At 40.3% G+C, this 23,903-nt stretch overlaps 3 protein-coding genes and 1 pseudogene across 3 annotated transcripts; 1 reads left to right on the forward strand and 3 right to left on the reverse strand.

Annotated features, from left to right (window-relative positions):
• Positions 1 to 8,342: 8,342 nt before the first annotated feature.
• LOC118646319 lies at positions 8,343 to 16,573 on the reverse strand (annotated as a pseudogene).
• LOC105837379 (putative nuclease HARBI1) lies at positions 9,487 to 11,212 on the forward strand. Its single transcript, XM_012682125.3, has 3 exons — positions 9,487 to 9,932; positions 10,143 to 10,283; positions 10,367 to 11,212. Exons 1-3 carry the CDS (start codon positions 9,649 to 9,651, stop codon positions 11,145 to 11,147), a joined length of 1,206 nt encoding a protein of 401 aa, XP_012537579.3. The 5' UTR covers positions 9,487 to 9,648; the 3' UTR covers positions 11,148 to 11,212.
• On the reverse strand, positions 11,473 to 14,045 carry LOC118646316 (glutamic acid-rich protein-like). The gene is made up of 4 exons (XM_036288923.1): positions 13,816 to 14,045; positions 13,466 to 13,598; positions 12,085 to 12,926; positions 11,473 to 12,000 (listed from the first exon to the last, which is right to left on the reverse strand). Exons 2-3 carry the CDS (start codon positions 13,572 to 13,574, stop codon positions 12,088 to 12,090), a joined length of 948 nt encoding a protein of 315 aa, XP_036144816.1. The 5' UTR covers positions 13,575 to 13,598; positions 13,816 to 14,045; the 3' UTR covers positions 11,473 to 12,000; positions 12,085 to 12,087.
• Positions 16,574 to 18,418: 1,845 nt separating the features above from the next.
• On the reverse strand, positions 18,419 to 23,674 carry LOC118646627. The gene has a single exon (XM_036289948.1). It carries the CDS (start codon positions 23,672 to 23,674, stop codon positions 18,419 to 18,421), a length of 5,256 nt encoding a protein of 1,751 aa, XP_036145841.1.
• Between the last annotated feature and the right edge of the window lie 229 nt (positions 23,675 to 23,903).

Raw genomic sequence — 23,903 nt, forward strand, 5'->3', positions numbered from 1 at the left:
GCTTTATTTACTTAAATTCTATTAATTAATTAATTAGCGCAAATAGCGCATTAACGTCATCTCATTGGCTGACGCATGAGATGAAAAGCGAACGTACCGGAATCGATGCTGGAAATCCTCCTTACTATTGTTACCAGGATTTCCGGAACGCGCAGGCGATCCGGAAATACCGAGAGAGCGCGAGCGATAGTGTGAAAGAGATAACCGCTCGACGCTTCCCGATTGGCCAGAGACATCAGATATAACTGAAAGCGCCAATCGGAGGGCGCCGAGTGGGGGATGCATGAGAGCATGCAGCGATCGTGTTGTAACGACTAAAAAAGTCTGCCACGAGATCTCGACGAGAGCGGACGTGGTGCGAGAACGCGTTTCGCGCGTAATCGAATCTCGTTAATTAATTAGAGTCAGAATCGGAAGTGCGTGAATTCAATACGTGCGATACCATTCCGGTTACACTCTGAGCAGGCATTTCCGCGTAGTGCGAACGTGCGCGTTAAATACATCGCATTACGGCTGCGTTCGGGGAGTGCGCTATTTGCGCAATTTGCATCTGAGACTGTTCGAGGAGACGCTTTTCGGCGCTATGAAAGCAATGCTGACGTCATGACCGAAGTAATGTGACGTCATTATTGGCGCTATTTCGCGCTATCTTTTCCGAGGTAGGGCAGGAGATGCTAACAGATGCTAACAACGCTGATTGGTCCACATTTTCTTTTCAAATAGTTGGAATCGTGGTTATATGTACACGGAACTCAAAGATTATAAATCAAAGGATTAAAATTAAGAAAAAACAGTCAATAATGGAAAAAGAAGAAAATACAGAGATTTCTCTTATAGATGAAAATGGTATAAATTATACATTAAAAGTATCTGCAGAAGATGCAGCACGTGCACAAAAAGGTATGTAATTTTATTTGTTATAGGTTAATACTTTAAAATTTTCAATTTTTAATCTGTTTTAATCTCTTTAACTTTTAGTTTTTTGTACATTTATTGTAATTCATAATTATTGTAATAAGGTAATAGAGGTTATGTGGATCATAAAGATTTGCTAATAATTATCAAGCGTAAATCAAATAATAATATAAAAATGGATAAATCGGATTAAAATAAATATAATGATTTATAATTTGTATTTGTAATTTTTTAAATATATTAATTTTAGTGTATTATCTATTATTTTTACAGATTTGATGTTTGCAACGAGTCTTTTAGAAATGGCAAAGATGCAATCTAATACCGAATCAACTGTTTCGTCTATTTCTGATGAAGGAGATAGTAATGAGTCATTATTTAAATGGTCTCATGCAGCAACACTCTTTCTAGTAGAGGAATATTGTTATGAGAGACACACTCATAACGATAAGGTGTCAGTAACACGATGACGTAAGTCGGTCAGCTGCAGTCAGCATCGAGCGCATCGCGCGAGGTTTCGCGCAATCCGCTCGACAATTAGCGCAATGCTCCTTAGACAGCACTTGCTGTCTAAGCAATAATTTGGAATACTGACCGATTTACGCCCTCACGCAATCCTCCCCTTCTTTCGATCCAACTACCGAATTATCGGATATATAAACCGGCGAAAGAAGGTGAGGATCGGGTCAATTCGAAGTAGACAAACTAAGACTACACACGACACTCTGCTTTGCGGGGTCGTGTATCGCCGAGATAACTTATACTAAATATACAGCCACGACACTCTGCGTTGCGGGGTCGTGGACAACAAGTTCATAGACGCGACACTCTGCCTTGCGGGGTCGCGATCTAACTATTGTAACTGAATACAAGAATAAAAGTGTTCAAGACAAATAACGGTGTATGTGACGAAATACCTTCCTCGCGAGATCTCTGGCAGCGATCCCAAAATCGTACTCACAACGAGGGGTACAACAGTGGTGGCAGCGGTGGGATTTTGCACTGCCAAAAGGAGGACCACAACAGTGGTGGCAGCGGTGAGGATTTGCACTGCCAAAAGGAAGATCCAAGAGGAACCAAGCGTCACCGAGCAATCAGCTGTACAGGCCAGGAAGCCAGCCACGCCGGAGCGTACATAGCGCGTCAGCGATAAGAGTGAAACTCGAGACGACGCCGAGACCTACTGTGACAAGGCTCAGCTGATCGCCGCACCATGCAGCTCATCGTACTTATGTGAGTCCGACAAACATTAAATTGTTACGCGAAACAAGCGTAGGACGACATAAAATTGTAACACGAATAGAGCAAAATATCGGTTGACCCCCGGTAACCGCGATTACCGTAAAAAGACATAGCTAAGATAGCTACTGTACTTCAAAGGCATACGAATGCAAACGCACTAGCGCAACGCGACATACGCGATATTACAAAATAAGCCGTAACGCGAACTCAGCACGCACGCTTATAACCAAACGTAAATGTCCACCGAGCAAAACATTGACAATATGGACACACGTTCATTAACGGGAACAGACGTAGCGGGACGGTCGACACGCTCTCCGTTACATGCGTCACCCCGCGTAATTCGGGAAGAACCCGAAAAAGAAGCACAAGAGCTTCAGGACTCACACGAGCAAAATGGAAATACACCGGCAACGCCACAAATAAATAGGCGACCAATATACCCCATGGAGAACATGCTCCATGAGTTATTAATTGAAATTCGCAAACTTCGTTCTCAACTTGGAAACGAAGTCCACTCTCCGCCGAGGAAAATGGCCAGGAATACGCGACGCCTTACTAGCCACACGCTAGATCCTTCACATGGGCGATCGTTCAGAGATTTACGGCACCAGCACGGATCACACATCCAATATTCAAGCTTAAAAGAAGCACGAAATATAATCCCCGAGATTAATAAGACTTCGAGGGATTGGACAACTCAACATTATGAAACAATCGCAAAAGCAAGCGCAGAAGGAAAGGTCAAGGGACCTAATCCACGAACCAATGGACACAAGAAAGAGGTCCAAACTGAATCTCAGCAGAATAATTATAAACCGACTCCTCAATGCGAAAAGTGCGGGAAAACTGGTCACAATGAACGAGAATGTCGAAACAGTCGACATGCCAAACAGTTTAAATTACCGAGACCGAAAGGACGCTCTCGCGTAAATACATTAAACGCATACTGCGATTACTGCAAAAAATCCGGACATGCCCGGAACAAATGCTGGAAATTACACGGGCACCCCAAAAAAGAAGGTGACCCTTGGCCCAAAGAAAGAGCCAAAGACAATAAAAAGGCTGAAGCTAAAAATAGCAAACATAAGAATAAAGAAATTAAAAAGTCAAAATGCTCGGAATCAGCGAATAGCAACAGCGATGAGAGTTCGAGCGATGACTTGAGTTCGGCGCACACAGCCGCAGCGTATCAAGTTACGCATGTAAAGCGAGACGCACACAAAGACAGCGGACTTGACTTACAATTAGTCACGCTTCCAATACGAGAGACCAAATCAGGAAAAATCGACGCGTTATTCGATTCCGGAGCCACACTCTCGTTGATAAAAATAAAAAATTTAAAAGGCGAAATCAAAATACGCCATGAAAAAATAGCTCTCGTCGGGATAACAGGCCACAAGGTCTACACAATAGGAAAAATACAGGCGACCATCGAGCTAGGCAAGCATAAGATAAAGCATCCAATGTACGTCGTAAAGGATGATATGCCATTAGAATATGATAAGACTCTCCGCCGCGGGAGATCTAAAAAACTAGACGCGAAATGGACGGGACCCTACGCAATCACTGAAAAACACTCAGACGCAAATTACACAATAAAAAAGGGCAGGACGTCGACACGCGTACACGCAAATAGATTGAAACCGTTCATAGAAGCATAAGAATGAAAGAAAATAAAAATAAGTAAGGAAAGACTCACCAGTACGTAGAGAAATCGCCAAGAAAGGGCCCAAATAAGAACACTAATCACTAATTAAAACTACACTAAACACTATAAAAGTATATATGGAAAAAGTGCTAGTCGACTTTCTCAATATCCGGTTCCCCTCCTTCCTGGGGCAAGGCACCGTCCAAACTAATAACCAATCCAAAAATCTCTTCGTGACCCCACTCAAGGTCACTGATAAAATCGGCTAGAGAGGCCGAAGCGTCCACCTCGGACAATTGCTCAGGCAAAGAAGACGCCTCCTCATCCGAAGATCGTGGCACCAAAACTACAGTCTCAGCACTATGAATAGAGTCTGAATCAGACTCAGCATCCGCGGGAAGCACCGTCGACAAATCCATAGCTGTCAAAACAGCAAAATCGTCGTCAACTACAAAAAACTCATCGAAGAAATCATCTTCGTCATCACTCTCAATGTCACTAACGAGAGGAGAAAAAAAATACGTCCGGATTCTCCTCTTCACCGTCACGAACGGTAGACGCGCCAGACAAAGGCTTTCGGAAACACATGACGCGAAACACAACGTAAAGACCGTAAAGACGACAGAACTGACGGACGCGGACTGAAGAAAGTCGCATCAACGGCGATAGAATTAAATGTGATAATGAAATAAAAACCCGCATAAAATTACACTATCGTTGCAGGGGACTCCTCACGTGGAGCTGCACGAGAGTAGCGGAAACAAAAAACGCCATACCATGCAAAATTGAAAAATTTGCACACGAGCCAGGAATGTACTTTGAAAAGATCGGAAAACTACAATTAATAGAATCTACGTGGAAAATAGTGATCAAGACTGACGTTATTAGCATCAGCCATCGATGGCACGCACTACAAGAGTACATCCAACGAGCGGAAGAATATTGCAAGAAAACAACAGGAAGCACCAACAGGATGTGCCAAAACACACTAACAATACTACGTAAAGAAAACGCAAAAGGCATGGCGACGATGATACGGCTAATGTCCATGTATGAACACCCTAGAAGCAAACGAGGATTAATAAACGCCATTGGCACTATAGGAAAAACCTTGTTCGGGACCATGGACTCCGAAGATGCAAGCAGAATAGAAGAGCAGATGAAAATGCTGCAAAACAATCAAAGGATAAATAACCACGTCATAAAAAATCAATTAAAGATAATAAACGGCACAATAGGGCACTTGAAATCCCTCGAGCAAACACTAAATTACAACGAAAATCTGCTGGCCAAAATTGCAAACCAAATCCGCCAAAAGCAAGCTGACACCCTACTACGGGAAGAAATCAATGAATACCTAACACTCATCAATGCAATAATAATGGATCTAACCAACGACATGGAGGACATCATCGAATACCTCACACACACACGGGATGCAACCATTATGACGCACCTACTGCCTGTCGATCAAATAATCCAGGAATTGGATGAAGCCACTCTACAGCTGGCAAAAGAAAAGCATTTCCCTTTCAAGGTGGAACTTGGAAACTGGCGAACCATCGTGAAATATGTAAAAACAAGCGCATATTTCAACAGCCCCTTCGTATATACGATCCTGAAATTTCCAATGATTACTCAACCAGAGTACGATATCGTCAACGTGATACCACTGCCTGTACACGAGCATGGCAACGTATTCACAATAGCGAAAATTACACACCCAACATTGGGAATTGACAAAGCTAATCGCCACTACCTCGTATTAAAAGAACACGAACTAAGCACATGTGTACAGGAACGTGAAACCTACACGTGCGACCAAGGTCAGCCTATCTACCATGTGCAAGAAAATGCACCTTGCGAAGTGCAAACTTACATAGAAATAACTGATAAAAAATGCGAAACCCGACACCTTATAACAAACGAAACTATCTGGATAGCTCTAACAGAGCCAAGGGCTTGGATATTTTCGACGGCAAAAGAGCAGGAGATAACACTAACCTGCACGGATCAACAAGAAGAAAAGCATACCCTCAATCGATCGGGCAAAATAACAGTGAATGCTGGATGTTCCCTGACCTCAAGATTCGTCATATTACGAGCACCAGAACAAGAGATAACACACCAGATCGTAGCCCACGTGCCCGGCTACAATCTCTCGCGACTCCGCGAAGAGGATAAAAGAAGACTAAAACCAGTGTCGGTACCGCAGTTACAAAAAGTTATAAAAGACTCTAACGAACTAACGGCACTCAGCCAAAGTTTGGACGAAATAACGTCTCAAACGAACAATACTAACTTTATAGAGACAATTGCATATCCAATGGGATCAGCAACACTAATAAGCATAGTAATCATTAGTATTGTAATTATTATTGTAATAGTTAATAAGCGTAGAAAAACTAAATTCATAAGCAATCCGATATACGAGGGCCCGATACAGCCTTAAGCTAACAGCGAAAATTCAGTCCCCTCATTTTCTTTTTATCAGGGGGGAGGGATGTTATGAGAGACACACTCATAACGATAAGGTGTCAGTAACACGATGACGTAAGTCGGTCAGCTGCAGTCAGCATCGAGCGCATCGCGCGAGGTTTCGCGCAATCCGCTCGACAATTAGCGCAATGCTCCTTAGACAGCACTTGCTGTCTAAGCAATAATTTGGAATACTGACCGATTTACGCCCTCACGCAATCCTCCCCTTCTTTCAATCCAACTACCGAATTATCGGATATATAAACCGGCGAAAGAAGGTGAGGATCGGGTCAATTCGAAGTAGACAAACTAAGACTACACACGACACTCTGCTTTGCGGGGTCGTGTATCGCCGAGATAACTTATACTAAATATACAGCCACGACACTCTGCGTTGCGGGGTCGTGGACAACAAGTTCATAGACGCGACACTCTGCCTTGCGGGGTCGCGATCTAACTATTGTAACTGAATACAAGAATAAAAGTGTTCAAGACAAATAACGGTGTATGTGACGAAATACCTTCCTCGCGAGATCTCTGGCAGCGATCCCAAAATCGTACTCACAACGAGGGGTACAACAATATCGTCGGCAAGAAAAGAATCTGACATCGGGCAAAATATCTCAGAAGAAAGGATGGAACAAAATTGCATTAGCGTTGTCTACTAAAGGTTATAATGTCACTGGATCTCAGTGCATATCAAAATTTCATGGAATGAAGAGGACCTATAAGTCCATAAAGGATCATAATTCGAAATCAGGGAATAATCCAAGATCATGGCCTTATATGGAAGTCATGGAATCGTTACTTGGAGAGCGACCTTTCATGTCACCACCAGCAATTGCTTCTTCAAGTAACACTTGCCACTTAAAAAATGTATTAACTCCATCCAGTGCAAACACACTTAGCGATGTAGACTTAACCAAACCAAATCCACGAAAGCGCAAAGCACAAGAAGAAACATTAACAATTGCTAAAGCAATTACTCAAAGTCGACAATTAGCCGAGAACAATAAAGAACAGAGACACAAGGAAAGAATGGATTTTCGAAAAGAAATGTTGGGATTTATGCAAAAAATGTTGGAAAAGCTGTGATGTTTTTAAAATTTATTTAATATTTTAAGTATAAAACGAGACAACATTACAAGCAAAATCATAACTTTTTAAAGTATTCTAAACATAAATAGAATACTTAAAAAAGTTATGAAGTTGTTTTCTTCCATGCAATTTCTTTATAGTTTTTATTACATTTTTAGTATTGCTAGTATATCTATTGTTTTTTGTCTCGTCCTTTTTTTCAATTCTATATATAAACTTAACATCTATCTTATATCTACTTATGTTCGCTATTACATATGTAATTTATATATCTGTGATATATGAGTATTATACATGTGATATCTTAAACCAAAGTGTTCATGAAAGACTAATATGCGTATAAAATAAGATTTTTTTTTATTTATTTAATGCTATAAGTTGAAATATCTCCTAAGCAATGGAATAAATGGTCGTTATAAAAATTTTATCTTTAGTTACATATATGTATATTTGCTTTTGCGCTTAATCTACCTCAAAGCACAATACTAATTTATTTTTATTCAAAGGCAAATATTTTAAGTCAAATACTATAAGAGATAATATAAATGTATTTTTTCAAATACAGAAATAAAATGTATGAAATAAATATATATACATATAAAAAAAAATATTTTAATTATTTTGAATGGTATAAACATTTCCTTATTATTAAATTAAAATTTAAAAAACTTATATTAATAATCTTATTAGTATTAGTTATCTCATGGTTTATAATAAATTTTCAATCATTAAAATTTTTAAATGTAAGAAATACATTATATATTTTATATTTTTATTTTAAGAATTAATAAAAATAATGTAATTATATATTATAATCTTAGTAAATTAATCGAGTAGGTGGATGCACTGATTATATTCTACATAAAATAATTGTACACGATTAAAATATATTTTGATAAAAAAAAATACATATATATATATATATATTTCAAAATATATATTTGTGTAGAATATTTCGATCGTGTACAATTATTTTGTGTAGAATATGATAGTGCCTAGGTGGATTGTTTTAATTATATATGTCTCATTGGAAGTTTTCACAAATTAAATCCTTCTTAATCATACCTGCTTGTGCATTATTTACAGCAACTTGTTCGTGGCCATTATCGTCTACCTCATCATTTAATGGAAAAATCACGTCTATATCATCACCTCTAAATATACAAATATTATGCAAGACACAGCAAGCAAGGATAAAATGAGCAATTAAATCCGTTCGATTCATAGGGAGAACGTGTAATAAGCTTCGAAATCGTCCTTTCAAAAGACCAAAAGCTCTTTCAATCGCAATTCGCGTTGAAGAATGGCAGTAATTGTAATTTTTTTGTCGTTCAGTCAAATGACCGTTGTCGCGATACGGAACCATTAAATTGTCATGAAGCTTATATGCAGCATCACCAATTAAGTGACAATCATCAGGAAAATTATTAGGATTACCCAATGCATCATAGATATCTGAGAGACGAAACACACGTTGGTCGTGTACAGAACCCGCATGTCCAATGTAACAATGAGTAAAACGAAGCTTGTGATCACAAATCCCCTGTAAGATGTAATATATTGTCAAAAGGAAGAATTTTTCTATCTATGACATTTCTATTAACATGGATTAATTTTAATTTCCGTTTAACTTACTTTTTTCTAATTTTTGAAACTATAATAAAATAACAAATAAGTTAAACCAAGATTGAAGTTCATTTATGTTAATAGAAACAAAGTACACATTACTAACCTGCAGCTGAATAGAGCAATGGCCTTTTCGATTAACATAGGCTTCTGGGTTCATACGTGGAGATGGAATATTAACGTGGGTACCGTCAATAGCTCCTATAACTTTTGGAAAAGCATTGGTTGCTTCAAAACCTGCCCATACTTCTTGAACAATGTTCGCTGCTGGCCATTTGATGAATATTGGTGCCAAATTTGCAAGTACCTTAGTAACTCGTCGTGTTGTCAACAAAGCTGTTGATCGACTCACATTAAATTTTTCACATATTGATCTAGAATGAAAACCAATTTAGAAATAAGAAATACAATATTCCTTTGAATGAGTTATTAAATATGACTAAGGTTGAGTACGTAGATAGCACAGAGAGTTCAAAAAGAACTCAATTGTATGGGTGCGTTCCGTTTCTTGCATGAAATGCATGAGTAGCAGGGCAGGGCATGGAGTGTAGAACCCGTTCCGTTTCTTGAATGCACTACATGCGTTTCTGGTAACGGAACAGATTTCATGCAGCTCATTTTGTTTAGATACTTCAAACATGGAGAATCAAGATTTAAGATTGAGCGAATCGGAATTAATTTTTACAATTGCTACAACATTTTCTTTTACGATAAAAGAAGAAGACTCATGCATGTCAAGAAGTAGTAGTAGTGATGAAAGTGATGAACTTTCGAGTGATGAAGAGGAAGATACGGAAATTTTATACGCTATTCTAATGGTGCAAAACACAAGAGGAGTGACTATTCCAACTGAAAAATTATCAGATTATATAGAACGAGTTGTGCCAGGTTATTTACCACAACAATTCAAGGAACACTTTAGGTAAGTTGTATAATGCAATATTATTATTACACAAAAAGATAGTCTTTTTTGTTGATTCAGAGTTCTTCTTTGTCATTAAAATGTTCATTTTTATTACTAGTGTTACTTGAAAAACATGAGTTTTTTTAATCATAAAAAAGAATGTAACAGCAATTATAGAACTTAATTTCGATTTAGTTAATCTTAAATTGTCATGTTTATTATTTGTAGGATGTTTCCTGAAACATACAACATGATATTGCATTTAATCGGACCAGCTTTATCTCAAACGACAATTGGAAGAAAACAAATAGACCCAGGAAAACAACTGTTAATAACATTATGGTTTTTAGCTACACCAGACTCTTATAGGTATTTTTTTATTCTTATAATAATATATAATATTTCTTGTTATTTTTTGATTGTGTCAAATCATATTTATTTTATCTTGACAGATCAATTCATGTTCAATTCGGAGTTGGCAAGGCAACTGCATTCAGAGCAGTAAGACGGATAACGTATGCTTTACATTGTCTCGCACCAAGGTTTATTCAATGGCCAAAAGGTGAAACAGTAAGATGCACAATTAACGAATTTTCAAAAATAAAAAATTTTCCAAATGTAATTGGAGCTCTTGATGGTTCGCACATTAAAATCAGAGCTCCAAAGGAAGATGCTGCTTCATATATATGCAGGAAACAATTTCATGCAATTCATTTGCAAGCTGTGTGTAATGCAAAATGTGTGTTTACTCATTGTTACGCAGGACATGTCGGCTCGGTACATGATGCAAGAGTTTTTAGAAATTCTACCCTTGCTCATTACATTGAGGTTCCAAATGAATATTTTCCGTTTGACACTCATATTGTAGCAGATGCTGCATATCCAATTCATCCGCATGTGATGGTTCCATTTAGAGATAATGGTCATCTCACAATATTTCAAACAAATTACAATACTCGTTTGTCTTCAACTAGGATGGCCATAGAGCGAGCTTTCGGATTACTAAAAGTGCGGTTCCGTATTCTACTAGATTGTTTACCTTTGACTGATGTAAAAAAGATACCGCAAGTTATATTAGCTTGTTGTGTTTTACATAATATCTGTATGCTAAGAAATGACGAGTTTCCAGTTGTGATATATCCAGAAGAAAACGCTGTACCTGATGTAATAAGAGCAGAGGCAGAATTAGGCAACATTAAAAGAAACCGAATTATGTATGATTTAAGAATGTAGCCCGGATTCATAAACATTTTATGCACATTGTAAATGAAATTCAATAAATTTATATCATGAATATATAACACGTGTAATTATAATATAACCTAGATTAGATAAGATAGATAATAGAATAGAAAATAGAATATAAGAATAATAAAATATATGTATATAATAAAACCAATTCATACATAATAATAAAATAGATAATAAAATATAGAACAAGTACAAAGTATAGTGTGTATAGTATATAGTACAATAAGTACATAAGCAAAATTGCATTTTATATCGTAAATACAATTACATTTATAATAATTGAGGAATGTGAAGTAAGATGGTTACATGGATAATTATGAGCATTTTATTCATGTAAAAATGATAGTTTTTTCATAATACAAGTTATGAATAAAATAAAATTACATAAAATGACAAAATCACATCACAAAACATATGAAAATAATATAAATGTTTTATATTTTTTTTAACTTTATAATATCGATTAAGCGGATATCATTGAAAACAGTTTTCGTATTTAAATAAACTAACTTAAAGTTGCAACTTTTACGATACATTTCAAAAATCTAAAACTTAAAGTTTAGAATTCACTTACTTATAAATATTATAACATACATAATTAATATTAGCAAACACAATACAAAATAAAACTTGAGATCAGATAACTTGAATTAAAATTAGCGATTTGGTTTTTTATGCTTATAAAAAAATAAACTTGTTTAAACTTACAACTGTTTCAATCTATTAATACATCTTTGGCATAAAAATAAGAATATTATTTAATATAAATAAACTTAATGAATAATAGCACAAGTAAAACTTGAGATAGCACTTTCATTGTTACAAAATGGTTTTTCTATATTTAAAAAAAAACAATTTTAATTATATATTTATAACAATTTTAATTATATTATTAAATATATAATCATATATAACTTACAACTTATTTGGATTCGTTCTGTTTCTCTACAAGTTTACCTAAAAGGCAAACCAGAGATTTTTGAATTTCTGTTGTTTCTTTATGCATTTCCTTTTTTTCTTGCCTATAAATTTTCCATCTTTGCTCTTTTTGTTCATCCCTTTCTAATCGTTCTTTTCTTCTTTCTTCTTTTATTTCGTTTCTGTTACTTTTTAAATCCGATATAAAAGATTCCAAGACGACTTCTACTTTCCTTTTCTTAGTTTTTGGTTCAAACGACAAGTTATCTTGCAATTCAGAACTATCCATGGGGGATAAAGAATGAGATGTTGAAGATGTCGACGAAGATGATGATGCACTAGGTGCAATTGGCCCATCACTGCTGGCTGTAGCTGGGGGATTTACCCAACCTTTATTATTAAATAAAGAATCCATTACAGAATAATATGCCCAAGAACTATTATGGTTGCCACTCTTAGCATTGGAATCCTTAATTTTTTTATACGATCTTTTTAAACTCGACATTTTATTTTGTACTTGTACAGCAGAAACATTGTAGTTAGAGTTTTGTAATTCTGAAGCAATCTCTGCCCATATTTTATTATGGCGTTTTAACCCAACAGTGAATTCCTGTTGTCTTTCACGATATAATTCGAAAAAGAGCATAACAGCTTTATCTGGCCAATTAAATGACTCTGTTTCGCCATCATCATCTTTGTCGTCTTTGTTTACGTGACTTTTTAATGATATCGTAGTTTGTACATTCTTCAAATTTTTATTATTAGTATTTATAATTTGTTGGACCGCAGTAGTACTTCTTCTTTCATTTTCTTCATTAATTAATCGTTCAAGTACCTTGTTATCTAAAAAATCAATAAAAAAACAACTATTAAATGTCTTAAAGAAACAAAAACATTTAAATGTATTATAGTAAATGTATCATAGTAAGAATCATAACGATCTTAAAAGCAATTTTCTCTTTTTTTTTAATAGATTAAGAAAACTGGATTTTATTCCTATAAAAAATTTGAAAAGTTATTAGAAGTAGAGAAAAAATATAGATTAAAAAAAGAATTTTCCTTGTCTCTAGAAATTTTATTATAATATTAAAAAAACTTTTATTAAGACATATGTACGTATTCATATTCAGACCTTATATTTTAGCTAGACCTCTTTAAGTTTACCTTTAGATGTTCTACGAATCTTTTCATTGGCTACAAAGTATCTAAAGATGAATTTAAGTAAGACCTTAACTATAAAGCCTGTCTATGAATAGTTGCATTTTTTCTAAATATGTTAAAAAAAAGAACCATTTAATTTTGTTTAATAACAGTACATTATAAGATTGATAAAGATAAAATGCATTTCATTTATAAAAGAAAAACATTAATAATCAATTTACCTCCTTTAATTATTTGCTCATATTCTTCAGTTGAAACAGTTAGTGAATATAATTCTTCATTTTCACCGACAAGAACTGAAATGTCCATTGTATTTACCCTTGAAGTCATCACAGAGAAGTAATTTATCACAATCTACACAATGCATATGAATGTTTTGATTAAATTTAATTTGAGAAAAAATAAAATGTAACCTTAAATTGTAAACCTAGCCCCAAACTTAACTCATTAAATTTTGATAATATACAAATAGAATTTTTACACTTCACGCTTGATAAAAGAATTGTAAAATTTGGATCCTTTCTATCATATATTTGGGAAAAAGTATCAATTATTTACATTTTCGTCTTACCGTTATCTATTTCTTTCGAAGCGGTCTCTATTTTTTGAAATACGTGCTTCAAAAAGCAGTACTGCATGAATTGCATGAACTGCCTCACCTCGCGAGTTGAGGCACTCCATGCAGTCTCATGCACCGGAAGAGGCGGAGCATACGGCTGGGCTATGCACGCATAGAGTGTGCATGAAGAGAAACGGAACGAATTTCCATGCACCTGTGCGCATCATGCAAGAAACGGAACGCACCCTATGTCACCAATTATGAATTCTTTTTGAACTCTCTATACTATCTGTGTTATCTGAGTAATAACTAGTTAAAAAATTAAAAGTTAATAAGATTTAAAAATCAATAAATTTTAACTTAATTTGATTTATTTTAACGTTTCAATTTTTAACTTTAACTAGTTATTTTCAAAACATTTAAACTTATTATTATATTAACTTTTTTCCTTTAGTTAAAAATTAATGTAAAAAAGGAATAAAAAAGCATTTTTTACGTTTAATTATAATTATAAAAACCTTACTTTATGTAACTTCTAATTTAATGTAAATAATTCTTTTTATAAAATTAACTTTTCATTTAATTTAATTTTATTTTAACATAGTTTTTTAGAATTCTTTTTTGTTCTTGTAACTTTTAACAAAATTAAATTAATTTTATGACTAATTAATAAACAATAATTTAAACTTGACTGCTTAAGTGTAACATAAATGAGTAAAGAAATGCCAAATACGATCGAGACTGAATCTTAGTACTTAACATAATTATTTAAATTTAATGTAAATATAATGCTACAAGTATCTTTAAAAAAAGTATAGAAAACTTATTCTATAAAGTATAGAAAAATATCACATTTAAGATAAGAAACTGAAAATATATTTAAGATATATATACATATATATATATATATATATATATATATATATATATAAAATATTAGGCATCAAGAATCCAGCCTCAATCGTTCTTTATTTTGTGTGATTATAAAGGCCCATACACATTTTTGCATAATGTACAATAGATAACGCATAAAAGATTTAAACAATCAAAGATCTTTATATCTATATTCTAGGGAAGGAAATAGACAACTTTGATTGATTGAGGCTTGGTCTACAATAGCTGGAGTAAGTATGAAGTAAAAAGACTAGACATAAAAGGGTTAATCCAGTGTAAGAAAGCTGGTGTAAGAGCGTAAGCAAAATAAATTATTTTTATTTCGTCTTACTCCTACTCTTGCTTTTCTTAACGCTCGATCAATCACAGCATAAAAGGAAACAGCGCAGAAGGAAATTACCTTACTTACTTCTTACTCCATGCTTACTCTAGCTTTTGTAGACCAGGCCTAATTCTCTTATGTATTATGCATTATTCGTTATGCAAAAGTTTGTGTCCAGGTCCTAAACCTTAATTTAGTTAAAAAAGGAATATTAACCCAACTCTGAATATATGACTTATGTTTACACATTGGATTTAATAACACCGGTTATGATTGGCCAGCTCTAGTAGTATAGATGTTATTAAATCTAATTAAGGGTGTCGTGTAAATGTAGTCTATGATGCACTAACCTGTAAGAATCTGGTGTAGCCATTCTCCAAATAGTGATAAGAAATTGCTTCTCTGGAGAAATCATTTCTAATCCTGGATAGTATCTTTTTCATTTTGGAGCAATTATTGAGAGTATAAATTCAAAAGTATTTCTTGACATCCTATATTATAAAATTTGAACTAAAAATTAGTATAAACACATAGAAATACCTAACATTTTAGACATGCAATACAAAATTTTGAACATAAATTAAAAGCAAATAATTTAATCTTACCTAAAATGCGACTTAAATTCTACGTTTATCCATCTAGGAATGACCTCCTCAACATAATTTTGTAATCGTGGAATTTTTCTTTTACGTTTTTCTAAATTAGAAAGTGCATCAAAATCATCTTCACTTTCTGATGATGAAGATGACGAATTTATAAATTCTTGTAGAACAAGACAGATTATGTTTTTTATTTGTTTATTATAAATATTAACATCACTATCACCCATATTGAGCGCGTTCACTGATTCGATTTCAATCTGTTTGCCTCCAATAATTTTACTAAAGTATCGTTCGAGCAGCTTGAAAGCGTAAGCTGCTTATAGTTTCCCCGAACGCTGCTGTCAGCGTTAGCGTCTATTGCGCGATAGCACGCTCTCCGAACGCAGCCTACATCACACGCCGGGCGTTGCCATGCGAGAAGCTTCGACCCGCGCATAAGTGATTAACAGCCGCACGCGTATTATGCGTCTGCCGATCGTGCACGCGAGTGTGTGTGAGCCTCTGAAATGCGTTAATTCGCAATAAAGCAGAGTAATTGTGTATGTGCTGTGTTATCATTCTTCCTATACCCACGCATAGGCGAGTCCATTCGGAAGCGGCCATCTTCTCATACCGCGTGGCAACTGTAGTCAAAGCGACCTGTTGCATCATCCCGGGACATCCCCAGCGTACACACAGAGGACATCCTCGAGAGCGGCGAGACGTCCACAACCGAAATTAGAGAGACTTGAGGAAAATATCATCTACGCTCAAGGGCGAGACCACATCCTGGCGGCGGGAGAGTACACCGACCTGGCGACCGTTATAACTCTTTTCGTAAGAAATTACACGATTTCCCAAGCTTTCTTTAATTATTATATTTCGTACGGTCACAACCTAACCTTGAGACCGCCTCTAGGGAGCGCCTATCAGTCGCAACCGGAAGCAGGGCCATCCAGTAGAAAGGACGTCATCCGGGCCTACCCAGTAATCCGGATCGAGAAGCGAAAAGCTCAGGAGAAGATTCCAGCCGAAGCGGCCAGCCTGACGACCCAGGATGACGCCCAGCCAAGCAGGGAAGGTTGAGGTCAAGCCAGCCGCGCACCGGACCCCAAAACCCCCCGTCTATCGTTTTCTTTATTATTATTTTATTTTTATTTTTATTTTTATTTTATTATATTTTATTATTATCCTTATTACTATAACCCGGCGTGCAATCCTTAGGCTTAGTTTGTACGTTTATCTTACTATAAGTTATAGGTTAGGTTTAAGCTTATTTTGTACTTACCTTTTTCGTTTATAAATATATATACATAAGTTATACGCTATAGGCTATGACATAAATGTCAGAAATAAAACTAGTCAATTTTGTAATAATATACACCAATATTGTTGCTTAATCCCGCGTTAAATAGTAAAGCTCAGCGCGGTGTAGAAATAAAACATTGCCAGCCAGGCATTAAAAATATTTGTTTGTTTAAGATCCTCAAAGTTAAAGCTGCAGATCCGCCTGCAAAAGTATTTTCTTTCAAATTAAGTTAAATTGGATTCATAAGACGCATTTTGAGTCATAGTAATTAGATTCATGAAAACAGGCTTTAGTTTGCCGAATCATTACTAAACATGTCTGAACTGCAGGTTATGCTGCAGGAGTATTATTTTCTACTAATTGTGCGCGCGAAATCGTTTGCCGACGGCAACCGGAGGCGCTAGAGGCCGGAACCGCTCAGAATTGAGCGCGGAGGACGTGTTGCGCGAATCCGCGGACTCGCTGGAGGTTTCACAAACACGAATGAAAAACAGGCAGGATTGGTTTTCACAGTCAGAAGCACCATTTATTTCTTAAATAATTAACCATACAATTCGCGCGAATCGCGGAAGACGCGAGCGTGCGGGAACGACGAGTCAATTATGAACGATCGGAAATCTTCGGGTCGAACGGTTGTCCTTTCTGCCTTTAATTGCGCGGCGGATATCTTGCCGGGCGCTAGTCAGGACACCCCAACGGGACGGAGATCTTGAGCGCGAACGAGACCGAAAAACTAATCGCGAGGCAGACGTTCGATCGCGAACACGAGATCACCGTTGCTTCCCGCGACGTCACAACGCACGCCGCGCACTCGCGATTTCGCGACACTTTCACAATATAATAGAAAGATCTTAACTCAAACGTGAATGAGATTCGAAATTGATAATCTAGTCGAGGGATACCCCGAGTAATGAACGTTAGAGAATTGAGAGAGGCTTGGCGATCAAGAGCAGACACAAGACTGACTCAACTTCGCGCCGAAATTCGGTAACGCGCCTTACTCTCCCCCGATATTCGTTGTTAGGAGGTGAAGATCGGGAAAGAGCAAGCAGCTGATCGGCCCGGTACCTCACGCGATCACGGCGTGGACGTGTGAAAGTCCACGGGTCCACGCTCCGGCTCGGCGAGATGAGATGACGAATTCCCGATAACAATTTCACGACTAGAGACAAATATTTTTGTTTATCGGAAAACATTATGTTAACGTCGAATCCCAAACATACCGGCCGCCTTGAAACGCTCGTTTCAAAGGAACGAGAAAACAATCGCAAGAAGACGCGAGCCGGTCGACGGCCGCGAGCGCAAACATGGAATGAAAATGATAAAGGTCATACTTAACAATGTATCTTAATGACATGAGTGAAGTACAAAAGAACGAACGCTCCTTAAAATATAGGCGAATAACACTTAATGCTTAAATGTGACTTAAAGCTAAACTAAATCTAACATGTCGAAACAAGATAAATTTAACGACGCTACTTAGAATAGGATGTCGCCGAAGCGAACGAGTTAGTCGCTCGACGTTATGTCCTCGACGGGAAGGAGGCATAGTTGCCCGATTGGGCGCTTAAACTCGGATGTTGCGGTTTTCACGGTGACGACGCGTGTTATGTTATCGGCACCGGGGTGAAGCTGCGTGACTCGCCCGAGCTTCCACTTGCACGGAGGTAGCGTCGCATCGCGCAATAGAACTATTTTCCCGATTTTTAGATTCGGGTGAATCTTTCGCCACTTGCTTCGCTGCTGCAACGTGTTGACGTAATCGGTCGCCCATAGCTTCCAAAATCGTTCAGAGAGGTGACGAATAAGTTGCCACCGCGATAACCGATTCTCGTTAAGTTGCAGCAGCGAAGGTTCAGGCGGAACATTGAGAGCGGAGCCTATCAGGAAATGTCCCGGAGTAAGGCTCTCATAGTCGTCGAATGAATCGGACAACGGCGCGATCGGACGTGAGTTTAAGCATGCCTCGATCCTGCACAAAAGCGTAGTGAATTCTTCAAACGAGAGCGTGGTACGATCTAAAATTCGATGCAGATGATGCTTCATGCTGCGGACACCCGCCTCCCACAATCCACCGAAATGCGGGGCAGACGGGGGGATGAAATGCCACGAGACGTTATCGCATGCAGTTTTACTTTGGAAGTCAGGATCGCGCAGGGCATGCTGATAAGCGGAATGCAGCTCCCTGTCGGCGCCAACGAACGTCGTGCCGTTGTCCGAGTACATTGCCGACGGGAGGCCTCGTCGCGAACAAAAACGAAGATACGCATTAAGAAACGACGGGGTCGAGTAATCCCCGACTAACTCCAAATGAATGGCGCGTGTGGCCAAGCATATGAATACAGCGATATATGCCTTCCTCGACGTTATACCGCGCCCGGCGGACGCGCGTGTCTGTACGGGCCCGGCGTAATCGACACCACAGTGAGAAAACGGCCGAGACGGAGTTGAAACGCGCGCTTTGGGAAGATCCCCCATTAGCTGAACCGGAATCGCGGCTCGCTCTCGACAACAAACGGTACAGTTGTGGATGACCGCCTTGACCAAACTTCGAGCGCGAACAATCCAATACTCGTGACGGAGCGTGTTAAGGGTGAGCTGCAGCCCCCCGTGCAGAACTCGCAAGTGAGCTTGCAATGCAATGAGGTTCACGAGAGGATGCGACGCCAGCAAAACGGGGTGGCGTGTTTTATATGGGAGAGGAGCGTGACGGAGACGACCTCCCACGCGTAATATCCCGTCGCAATCGAGAAAAGGCGTCAAAGCGGCCAACGAGCTCCTCGTAGGGACGGTTTTACCGGCGGTTAGAGCGCGAATCTCAACCGAAAAAAGCTCCGATTGGATGCTTTTGAGCCAAAATGTTTTGGCTGACTTACATTCGAGGAGTGAAGGGGTGTGAAGTGAGGAAATGAGAGAAGAGGAATCGACGCTACGGCGTCGACAGGCGTTAATAAACTTGAAAAGATACGCCGTGATACGAATAAGTTTCAGCCACGAAGAATACCGAGTCGCAAGATCCCACCGGGCGGGCGGGGAAGTTACATTTAACGATACGAGTTTCTCCTCGGCGCGAGCATCCACAACCGGCGAGGCGGGCTCGCGAGGCCAATCCTCCCGTGAGGCTTGCAACCAAGGTGGTCCCCGCCACCACAGAGCATGATGAACCAATTCGTCACCGAACAAGCCCCGCGATGCGCAATCCGCGGGATTATCAGAGGTCGGCACGTGACGCCACTCAGCGTCCGGTAACTGAGTTTGAATCGCGCTGACGCGGTTGGCGACGAATGTTTTCCATCGTGATGGATGGGCGCGCAACCACGTAAGCACGATGGTTGAATCCGTCCAACAGAAACACGGAACAGATTGAATCGCGAGCGAACCAGATACAAAGTTTACGAGACGGACGAGCAAGAGAGCCGCGGACAGTTCCAGGCGAGGGACGGTAAGAGGCGCAATGGGAGCAACCTTCGACTTACCGGCGAGCAACGAGAGCGTCACTGCACCCGAGGCGGAGACAACCTTCAGATAGACGGCTGCCGCGTAGGCGAGGGTGGAGGCATCGGCGAAGCCGTGAAGCTCGATATGCGAGACGTTTGATTGGACTCCTGTCCACCGCGCGATATTGAGATCGTTTAGTGAGGAAAACCGAGAATAGATGGAATGCCATTGACGGAAAAGAGTCTCAGGAATGTCTTCGTCCCAGGTCGCATTAAGACGCCAAAGTTGCTGCATACAGATCTTAGCTGAGACGGTGACGGGAGTCACCCACCCCAGGGGATCGTATAGCTTTGCGATTGTTGACAAAATTGCTCGTTTGCACCGAGGAACTGATTCGGAGAGAGAGACTCTAACTTGAAAGACATCACGCGCCGGATTCCATACGATGCCTAGAACCTTTACTTTCTCATCGGTCGCAATATGTCGGTCGCAAGCGAGTCCGTGATCCGACGGATCGACGTCGCTGAGCAATGCCGGCGAGTTGCTCGCCCATTTTCGCAACTCGAATCCACCGCAGCGTAGTAAGTCGACGAGTTGGTCGCGAGATTCTCGGACGCCGGATTGGTCATCACCCCCGAATAGAACGTCGTCGACGTAAATTTGATTGCGCAGAATGGGGATGGCCAACGGAAAACGGTGCCCGTCGTCGTCGATAAGACTGCGGAGGACGCGAAGCGCTAGGAACGGCGCACATGTCATACCGTAGGTGACGGTGAGCAACTGATAATCGCTAGGCTGATCGTTAGCACCCCTCCAGACAATACGCTGGTAGTCTATATCTCGCCGATCGACCAAAATTTGGCGATACATTTTCGCGATATCAGCCATGTAAACGAGCTTGAAATGGCGCCATTGCAGAATAATCGCGGGCAAATCCGTCTGCAATTTCGGACCCGCGTACAAGCAATCGTTCAACGATAACCCGTTTGACGTGACGCTCGACGCGTTGAACACGACGCGTAAGTGCGTCGTCGCACTTCCTTCGCGGAACACCGGGTGATGCGGAATATGAACAGATTGATGAGAGGCGTCTTGCGAGAGCGATGCCCCGTGCATGTGCCCGAGCTGTTCATATTCACGCATAAATTGGTCGTATTCTTGTTCCAACTCCGGATGCAGGCGGAAACGGCGTAATAGCGAACGATATAATCGCTCGGCAACAGCCCGCGAGCGACCGATGTCGATTGGCGGGCCCCTTTTAAAGGGTAATCGCACGATATATCGGCCGTCCTCCCGACGCGAATGAGTGGCGCGGAAGTGAGCCTCGCATGACTCATCTTGCGGCGTTAGAGTCTGAGACTGAGGGAGCTCCTCGATTTCCCAGAACTTCCGGATTTCCTCGGCGAGAGACTGACCGAGCAAGCAGTTGTGTACTGTGAGATGAGCGGAGTATTGATGAGGCGGCGAGTGAACGACGGAAGCTCGCGACGAGTCGATCGTCGGCGCGAGAGGACCGGAGATAATCCAGCCGAATACGGAATTTTGAGCGACGGGCTGTCCGCTTTGCCCCTTTCGAACGCCCTCCAAGATTACGTCGCTGTAAAGATCGGCGCCGATAATGAGTTGAATCGGGTCGGAGCTAGTCGGTTTAGCATCCGCCCATGACAAGCCGGCGAGATGCGGAAAGCCGGACAAGTCCGAGACGAATTTCGGAGCGTACGACGTAAGCGAGTTGAGGACAAGCGCCGTCGTTTCGAAAGCCGGCGTAGTCGACGCACGAGGAGATATAATGATCGCGGCGGCGTGTTGCACCGTGCCGACATGAGTCCCGCCGACGGCAGAGATGGAAACCGGCATTCGGATGCGTTTCGCGCGCAGCAATTGAGCCACGTTCCCGCTGATGAACGTGGCTTCAGAGCCCTGATCGAGCAAAGCTCTGACGGATACAGATCGACCGGAAGCGACCCTGACAGTGACCCATGCGGTCGCTAAAAGTATTTGAACATTAGTGCGCGGTTGCGCTGAGGAGAGCAATGAATTCACTTCGACTGCGGGCGCCGCGTCGGACGACACCTTCGCATGTTGTGAGGTGCTCGTCGCCGCATCAGAATTCGCTTCCGCATCGATGTGCAACATCGTATGATGTTTCTTAGAGCACAGACGACAGGTATATTTACTTGTACAATCGGACGCGGAGTGACGACTGCTAAGGCAGTTGACGCAGCGCTTGAATCGCTTGACGAGTTCCCGCCGTTGATTCGCATTTTTCGCGATGAATTGCGGACATAAATTAATAAAGTGACGGGACTTGCACAGCGGACAAGTTAGCGTTGCGTTATCGGACGTAGCAAGGTGGACGCGCGACGAAGCCGCAGACTTAGAGGCGGATTTTGAGTTGCTATCAGGAGAGCATTCTTCCAGTGCGCTGATGCGAGAGGCGACAAAACGACTTAATGCTTCGTACGTCGACGGCGCGTCGGCGTGAGTGGTATGAAGTGTCCACGCTTTACGAGTGGCCGAATCTAACTTTTGTGACGTCAGAAATACGAGAAAGTCGTCCCAAAGATCGCTCGGAGTGCGATCGAGTTTCTGCAGTGAGGTAATCGCTATATTAATTTTGTCGCATAAAAGTTGTAATTCGCTGGCGGATTCCCGACTCACATTGGGCAAATCGAGCAGCGCGGATAAATGAAACGAGAGTAATCGTCGTTTACTCTCGTACCGTGCGGTTAATGTTTGCCACGCAAGCTTAAAGTTGTTAGCGGTAACCGCGAGAGTCGCGAGACGTTCTTTAGCACGGCCTTTTAACGACGACACGAGAAAATGCATGCGTCCGAAATCATTCAAGTCTTTATTATTAATGATTAAGGAAGTAAAGCGATCGCGGAATGTTTCCCAATCCGCATAGTTCCCGTCGAACGGCGGCAGATTTATAGGCGGCAAATGCACTAATGAGAGCGAAGTCGCGTCATGAACGGCAGGTCCAGCCTCGAGAGACTGATTGTGGTGACTCACTACTGGCTCGATATCCTCCAGACAGTCCATCATATAATCCAACGTCGTGTTGTACACTTCTTCGGTCTGGTCGTATTGAGCCTTGCTGAAATACTCTATTGTAGACTGGGAGGCGACAGGAACTATCTGCATTAACGTGGAGTGACCTTCCTGGTATGAACGCCAGATTTCCTTGAGAGACGTGGCGCGCGACCGAATTTTCGCCGCCGTCAAATTGTTTCGACCGAGCTTCTTAAAGTTATCAAGAGCTCGTTCAATAGAGTGCTGTCGCACCCCTTGGCTCGATAATGCTTGAGATGCCGTGAGAGACATGATGCGATGCACCGAAATAAAAACGAATGTATGCCCTCCACACGCACTCGCGATCCGGCTCGAAGGACCAACAAATGTGCGCGCGAAATCGTTTGCCGACGGCAACCGGAGGCGCTAGAGGCCGGAACCGCTCAGAATTGAGCGCGGAGGACGTGTTGCGCGAATCCGCGGACTCGCTGGAGGTTTCACAAACACGAATGAAAAACAGGCAGGATTGGTTTTCACAGTC

This window comes from Monomorium pharaonis, chromosome 1 (assembly GCF_013373865.1).
Source record: "Monomorium pharaonis isolate MP-MQ-018 chromosome 1, ASM1337386v2, whole genome shotgun sequence".
In the NCBI taxonomy this organism is placed as follows: domain Eukaryota; kingdom Metazoa; phylum Arthropoda; class Insecta; order Hymenoptera; family Formicidae; genus Monomorium; species Monomorium pharaonis.

What these genes read in the sequence shown, in the direction of transcription:
- LOC105837379 (XM_012682125.3), top strand. Translation starts at nt 9,649, where the DNA reads ATGGAGAATCAAGATTTAAGATTGAGCGAATCGGAATTAATTTTTACA. An exon ending in CAATTCAAGGAACACTTTAG is followed by an intron (nt 9,933 to 10,142) that starts GTAAGTTGTATA and finishes TATTATTTGTAG; the next exon opens with GATGTTTCCTGAAACATACA. An exon ending in GCTACACCAGACTCTTATAG is followed by an intron (nt 10,284 to 10,366) that starts GTATTTTTTTAT and finishes TTATCTTGACAG; the next exon opens with ATCAATTCATGTTCAATTCG.
- LOC118646316 (XM_036288923.1), bottom strand. Translation starts at nt 13,574, where the DNA reads ATGACTTCAAGGGTAAATACAATGGACATTTCAGTTCTTGTCGGTGAA. An exon ending in TGAGCAAATAATTAAAGGAG is followed by an intron (nt 12,927 to 13,465) that starts GTAAATTGATTA and finishes TTGATTTTTTAG; the next exon opens with ATAACAAGGTACTTGAACGA.
- LOC118646627 (XM_036289948.1), bottom strand. Translation starts at nt 23,674, where the DNA reads ATGTCTCTCACGGCATCTCAAGCATTATCGAGCCAAGGGGTGCGACAG.